This window comes from Ammodytes marinus (genome assembly GCF_949987685.1).
Source record: "Ammodytes marinus genome assembly, chromosome: 25".
Lineage (NCBI taxonomy): Eukaryota > Metazoa > Chordata > Actinopteri > Uranoscopiformes > Ammodytidae > Ammodytes > Ammodytes marinus.
Window position 1 is genome coordinate 2,600,766 of NC_137229.1, and position 7,390 is coordinate 2,608,155.

The 7,390-nt window shown below is 44.1% G+C and overlaps 2 protein-coding genes across 2 annotated transcripts in view; one reads left to right on the forward strand and one right to left on the reverse strand.

The window, feature by feature from the left end:
* Positions 1-1,985: 1,985 nt before the first annotated feature.
* Positions 1,986-3,884, forward strand: LOC307270184 (hereditary hemochromatosis protein homolog; the record flags this gene model as incomplete). Its single annotated transcript, XM_080053352.1, has 3 exons — positions 1,986-2,040; positions 2,737-3,464; positions 3,591-3,884. 3 exons carry the CDS (start codon positions 1,986-1,988, stop codon positions 3,882-3,884), a joined length of 1,077 nt encoding a protein of 358 aa, XP_079909478.1.
* A 3,047-nt stretch (positions 3,885-6,931) lies between these two features.
* Positions 6,932-7,390, reverse strand: part of polr3glb (RNA polymerase III subunit GL b) — a 10,679-nt gene continuing 10,220 nt past the window's right edge. Inside the window, exon 8 of the mRNA XM_080053364.1 lies at positions 6,932-7,390. This exon is cut by the window's right edge and continues 591 nt beyond it. The gene's annotated coding sequence lies outside the window, so the exon portion shown is untranslated.

Below are 7,390 nucleotides of genomic sequence, written 5' to 3' on the forward strand. Positions count from 1 at the left end.
CCAGAAAAGGAGGTCATATGCCTTCTCTTGACGTCTGGCAAGTAAGTTGTGATGAGCACCTGACAGCCCTGATTCATTTTAATTGAGTTTTGTTTTAATAGATATAACAGGCTGAGCAGCCCGAAGCAACTCCAAAAAAAAAAAAAAAAAAGTTCTGAAAAAGCCCAAACCACTATGTATTGTATGTGTCTGACCGTCTCGATATCTGTGTGTGTATTTTTGTGCATATCGTGTCAGTCAAGGTTGTTGCTTGTAAAAACCTCCCACCATGAAGAATTTGAACCTTCAGTAAGCAGAAGGAGAGTTAACAAATTGTGTGAACATGTATGATTATTCCATCAGTTTGGGTTTACACCTTTTAAAAGGTGTAAAGTGAGGGATTGTCAGAATAATCTTAATTTTATACTCATGTGCTTTTTTAAAACTTATACACTTTTGTATGTTTAGTAACTTCACATTCATTCACCATTTACAGAGACACATAACAGCACTGAGGCAGGCCATTTCAGTAGATACTTTGCCCAAGGTCAGGAGAGAACTATTTGTGTGGGATGAGCCTGCACATGACAACCGGCCTAGCAACGACCCCGCACCCTCCCTTCACCTCTCTTATGAGCACTCTCTTAGTAAAACATGAAATGTATCTTATGAAGACCAGCAAGAAGAAGACGTCATCGGCCAGCCTCTAACACATAGTCAACCAATCAGAAATAATGTATTTGTTTCCATATAACACTTTGTCCCTCCATTTTGTCTTCAGTCTTACTGGGGACGCTTTTTGAGAATCCAGTAAGCTCCATGTAGGCCTACATGTTTTCTGCTCACTCAATTTAGATAATAAATCTTTAAGCTGGGAACACACCGCACTGGCCGCGCGGCGAGATTACATACAAAGTCAATGTACTAGCGCGTGGCCGCGCGTCCACCCAATAATCGGCGTCCAGCGGCCGGCGGCGGGGGCTTGCGCGGCGCGTGGCCGCGCCTCATGAGAGGCGCGTGAATCGGGAGCGCGGCCATTAGCGGCGCATAGAAATTGTGTCATCGAAGGAGCGTGAATCGAAGGCTTGTGCGGCGAGCACGGCGCCGCAGAAAAAGATGAAATTTTTCATCTTTTTCTGCAGCGCCGCCGGGCACCGCGCCTCCACAGCCAATCAGCGTTGAGATTGCCCGGTGGCGGTGGTCTGCAAGACGAGGTGGGCGTGTGGAGTGAGGACATCGGGCTTCCAATACATTCTGCAAATATGTGTAGGCTATTTTGCATCTGTTTAGCTGTTGGTTGTACTTTAGCCAAGGTAGCGCCGGTTAGCATAGTGAAACTCACCCAGCTGTGTGCTGCTCCTGAGGATAATATGAACCCAAAGTTGATGGCAGTGTCCGTGTGGAATTCCAATATAGTGCAGCGAAGAACCGGTGTTGTCCTCCGTCAGCCGGCACACTTTCACTTTCAGGTAGGCTGATGTTTGCCTTTATTTTAGCCGCTGAGCACACACTGCTGTTGTTAATGTGTTTAGTATGTTGCTGAATTGCTGTTAATGTGTGTGTATTTGAGATCGGGGTGCGTGTTCAGGCTGTTTTAATGATATTTGTGACAAGACTGCCGCTGGTTACACAGTGAACCTACATCTGTATTTTTTGGCACAGCTGGACCATGTTATTGTTGTTGTTGCACCGTAAGTGTGACGGGTCTGATCTCGGCGTCGGCGTCAGGAATATATGGCCCAATATGATCAAGCGGCGAGCCTCCTGCTGTCACGCGGCCAACCGCTGCCTACGATGAGGCTGCGGTTGGCCGCGGCGGCGACTGCGGTGAACATGGCCCAATATGACCAAGCGGCGAACCTCCTGCATTCACGCGGCCAACCGCCGCAGGCGGCCAATGCGGTGTGTTCCCAGCTTTAAGCTTTGAAATAAATCTTCTACTTGTTTTTCCTTCTTCAACTCTGGTTAAAAGAACACGGTAGAATTTTATTTCCAACAGATTCAACATGTTTGTCGTCCAGCTGATGTTTTTCATTCTTCTCTTCCAGTTGACGAGTTCAGGTAACAAACTCTTTCTGTCTGTCACAATGTTGAACTGAAGTACCAGTTAAAGATGTTCATTATGTGAGACTGAACCATAGATAGTATAATAAAGGACTGAACACAGTCTGTAAACACCGTGATTATCCTTTATTATGATTGTTGACTATGTTGTAAAATTGAAATAAAGATTGTATCTCTTGCTTTATCCAACAGCTAGATTTGTTTTTTAAAGAAATGCAAATTTGTGCACAATTTGTTAAATATGCCAAATTTTATTTTAAGTATTTTTGAAAAAAAACTTGTTAATGTCAGTACCAACTGCCAAAGTTTCATGATGATATCTTTAAGTTAAAAAATGTCAATATTACCCTCGCATTAAACCGTGGTTCCGATTTTCTATGTCGGCCCCCTGTAGCTTTCCAGCAGGTAGTTGAGCAGGTTGTGATCCTGGAAGGTCCTAGATATAATTTCTGGTGGACAACCTTTTACAACAGTCCATGCCTGTTCTCCAAGAAAAGGGGGTTTTGCCCCGCTGGGTATATTGGTTAATCACATGACTGAAGGATGATTGTAAAGTATTTTTTTCCATCTAGAACCCAAGTTACCTGCAAACATTGTTTCCTCTTCTCACTAGTTGAATGAGACGTAAATAGATCAGAGGCAAAGAGAACTATCACATTAAACCTCTAATGTTTCCCTCGTGTCCCCTGTCAGGCTCAGGAGGGCACTCTGTGTGGTTGTTGTCTTCCCTCATCTCAGGAAAAACACAATTCCCAGAGTTCTCTGGGGTCATTATGCTGGATGACGTCCAGGTGGGTTACTATGACTCAGAGATCAAACGACTGATGAGAGTGGGAACTGGCGGCAAGAAGACAAAAGCGCTGGATGTGGGTCAGGAATTGGAGTTTATATTGAACGAATTCTTCCCCAGTATGAGAAAGAGACTGGCAATGTTCCAAAACCATTTCAACTTGACGTCGGGGGGAATCCACGTCCAGCAAAGGCTGACGGGCTGCGAAGTGCTGGAGAATGGAGAGCCTGTGCACATGATGTTCAGGGACAGTTCTAACGGGGTGGACACCAACAGCCTGATGTACAACATGACGCACCACACCTACGCTGGCATTAACAGCTTGGAGATCCAGTGGGGAACCCTGAAACGGTTGGGCGACCAGATGATGTACACAGAAATCTACGTTCCCTTCTGTGTCCGGATTCTCAAGAACCTCCTGGACAGTGAGAAGCATTTGGTGACACGTCGGGTCCGTCCTCGAGTCCGCTTCCTAACCAAACAGGTGTTGGGAGGGGCTCAGGTCACCTGCATGGCCACAGACTTCTACCCTCGCCACATCAACCTGACGCTGCTGAGAGACGGCCGGCCGGTGGACCAGGAAGAGCTGACCGGAGGCTCGGTGCTGCCCAACGGAAACGGACTCTACCAGGTACAGTGGAGGACACAGTCCTCAGCCCCAGTGCTTCAGTCAAAGAATAGAGACTCCTGTTGTGTTGAAATGTTTTAAGTTCAGTACTAAAGTACATTTCCTTTGTTTCTGTCCACCACTGACCAGGTGAGGAAGACGCTGACGGTTGGTGACGAGGAGCTAAAGAACAAACACAACTACACCTGTACAGCTTCTCACCTGAGCCTGGACAACAGGCTGGAGGTGAGCTGGACGGCCCAGTTCTCCCGCTCACACAGGATCAGCATCATCTCTGCTCCGCTCGGCCTGGTGGGCGCTAGCTTCCTGCTAATGCTGCTACTGTGGTACAGGAAGAGACACAGGGAGAGGTCAGAGGGCGTTGGTATGGAAACAACAGAGAGCAGCCAGGAGAGACTGACTACCAATGAAGGAACTGAGTGATTGGTTAATTGGTTAATTGATGAGAACAGTCCACCTGGGCAGGTAAAGTGTTTGTGATTTTGAGCACATTTTAGTACCTTCAGCTTTGAACAATCAACAACGCTTCTTTGTGTAGTATTCACACTGTCTTGATGCTCAATTGTGGTTTTTGACCATTCTGTGAATCTGTTTTTTTTTTTACTGCTTACGACTCATTTCCAATTAGCCTGTTGAGACCAGCTTGGTCTTTCTCTAATCTCGGTGGGGAGGAGCTGTCTGTTAGTGGAAGGCAGCCCCTGATTGGTTCATGGAGTCATCAATCTAGCCTCCAGTCAGACTAGACCCTCCCCACTTTCTGTCTGTTAGTGGAAGGCAGCCCCTGATTGGTTCATGGAGTCATCAATCTAGCCTCCAGTCAGACCGGACCCTCCCCACTTTCTGTCTGTTAGTGGAAGGCAGCCCCTGATTGGTTCATGTAGTCATCAATCTAGCCTCCAGTCAGACCGGACCCTCCCCACTTTCTGTCTGTTAGTGGAAGGCAGCCCCTGATTGGTTCATGTAGTCATCAATCTAGCCTTCAGTCAGACCGGACCCTCCCCACTTTCTGTCTGTTAGTGGAAGGCAGCCCCTGATTGGTTCATGTAGTCATCAATCTAGCCTCCAGTCAGACCGGACCCTCCCCACTGTCTGTCTGTTAGTGGAAGGCAGCCCCTGATTGGTTCATGTAGTCATCAATCTAGCCTCCAGTCAGACCGGACCCTCCCCACTGTCTGTCTGTTAGTGGAAGGCAGCCCCTGATTGGTTCATGGAGTCATCAATCTAGCCTTACCCATGCATTTATTTCCAGTAAAATGAACTACTGTAATGGCATGTTCGAAAAAAAGGTTTTCTGCAACTCCAAATTACTCAGAACACCCGTGCCAGGGTCCTCACCAGAAGTTAAAATATGAGCAACTTACACCAGTTCTAAAGTCCTTACACTGTCTGCATGTTTATTAATCACTCCATGGCTCTAGTCCTGAATATATTTCATAAAACCCTTGTTGAACGATGAGGTCAATTCAGACCGGCCTACTTGTTGTTCCTAGAGTTAGAACAAAACACTGTGAAGCAACATTTTGTTATTATGTTACTGCGAACAAATATTGTGTATTACTGCCTGTGTGTCTGATTGTATGAATCCTATATGCACTAATGTTAATGAAGATGTTTATGTGAGTCTGTTTAATAATGCACTTTTCTCAGTGAGCTAGTTAGCCTCTGTGCTAACTTAATGTGCTGTTCTTTTGTACCGTGCTTCGTGTTAGCTGCCTAGCGAGCTAACTGTATGACTGACCAGTGTACAGCTCTGGAAAAAATTGAGAGACCACTCCAAATGTTCAGTGTCTCTCGTTTTACTATTTATCGGCAAATGCTTGAGTAGAATTAACATTTTGGTTTTAAAATATAAGCTACTGACAACATTTCTACTGAATTCCAATACATGTTTTGTCATTAAGAGCATTTCCATTAAGTAATGTAGAGATGAAGATTGAGGAAATATCCAGACTGGTGTATTGTTTATGTGTGACATTAAACGGAGTCATAACCAGTTGAACACGCCTCTTGCTCATCATTCTTCACAACACATTGGAGGGTTTGAACCAGACAGACAGTAAAGTTTAGTAGATCATGGTTACAGTTACACCCATGGGGCATTATTTTTTACTTAAAGGTGCAGTGTGTAATATGACATCATCAAGAAAGTTCTATAAAGTTCTAGAATGCAACACTCCCTGGGTAACCCCAACCCTTTTGAATAATAACAGAAGCTACAGTGGCCTTCAAGGACAAGAACAATTCTAAATTTTAAACAATGCGCCTGATGACATTCCAACTATGACACTTTCAAGATGGCGGCACTAGGCCTTGGTCCAAAATATGCAGAAATATGGACATATATGAGACCCTTTCTAAGGGAAAAAAATAATAATTCAAAACATTTTTTTCAGCTGTTATGCACTAAATTAAATGTACTTATGGATATTATAATTACTTTCTACAAAATCTGCTAGGAAATAAAACCCACAATTCTACACACTGCAGGTTTAAAGGTGGAGTCAGCGATTATGAAAAATGTTTGTTGTCAAATCACTTTGTCAAAATTAGTGAATGTCTCCTCACGATCTGCTACCTGTCTGTCTCTCTCTGTCTACCTGTCTCTACTGTGTGTGGGAGTACAAGTACTGTACTTGAACAAACATTCTGCAGAATCGCTTACCTCACCTTTAAAGGTGCTGTAAGCAGAATGGTTCTTTTAGCTAACTTCCTGTCAGTGACTGCAGTTAGCAGTCCCCTCGCTCGTCCCTACGTCACCACATTAATGCATTGCGGTCTTCAAGCAGCAAGTTATCTAGCATCATCTCAGATCCATAAGTGTGATAAAACCGGATAAAACATGATAAAAACCATCAAAACAGACATTGGGAAGGATTTTTACCTGCTCCGCCATTGTAGGCGCATACACATTCACCCATCTGTCGCTCTGGCGTGCACCGGCAGTGAGACCATGGAGTGTATATACTATATATGAGTGAGACGAGTGATGGTTTGTAGCGTTCTCTCTCCTGATTGGATAAAAAATCGGGATACTACAACATTTAAATTGGGCTATTACTGCAAATCAGAATGACTTGGAGACCTGTGATATGACGTCCGCACTCTGTTGAAGTGATTGCTGTAGGAATATGGAGTGATATAACACATATATTAACACAAATAATGTTAATGAAAATGTGATTTCTGATTGGTCAAAATTAAAATGAGCGGTACATTTTGACCAATCAGAGCGAGGCTCCGATTGAAAAAAAAAAAAAAAAAAAATCAGATTCTCTGTTCTTATTGGCTGTTGGGACTGTCAAATGTTCAAATCTCTATCCCAACTGGTATTTTCTCCCCAAATTCTCCACCCCAGCTTTAATAGTTCAATACATACATATTACCATCATATGAAATATTAATTATGTTGAAACGACACAAAGACACACTTTTAACTCGTCGTGTAGCTGCAGTTTATTACCCAACAGGCAGAATTCACAACGAAGATAAAACACATAAAACATTTTATACAAAATCTTAAAAAACATTTCATAGCTGCAGCGTGAGGGGCGCCCTTAGCTCAGTTGGTAGGGCGTCCCCCCCATGGGCCTCGGCCAGCAGCGGAACCGATTTCGATTCCAGCCCGCGGTCGTTCTCTGCATGTCACTCCCCTCTCTGCCCCATTTCAACTCTGTCTCTACACTATCAATAAAGGCCTAAAAATGCCAAAAAGATATCTTTAAAAAAAAAACTGCAGCGTGAACTCAGAAGTCTTCCAGTGTTCTCATCATGTCTCTACTGAAGCGTTTTCACTCAAACGGACATTCGTTTATTTTGGTCTTTTTTTGTTTGTTATTAAAAATGGTTAAAATTTTAAATCTTCAAACGGCTGCTGGACGGATTCTCTGCAGGGCCACGAACAAGAGCGTGATCAAATCCTGTAAAGTGAT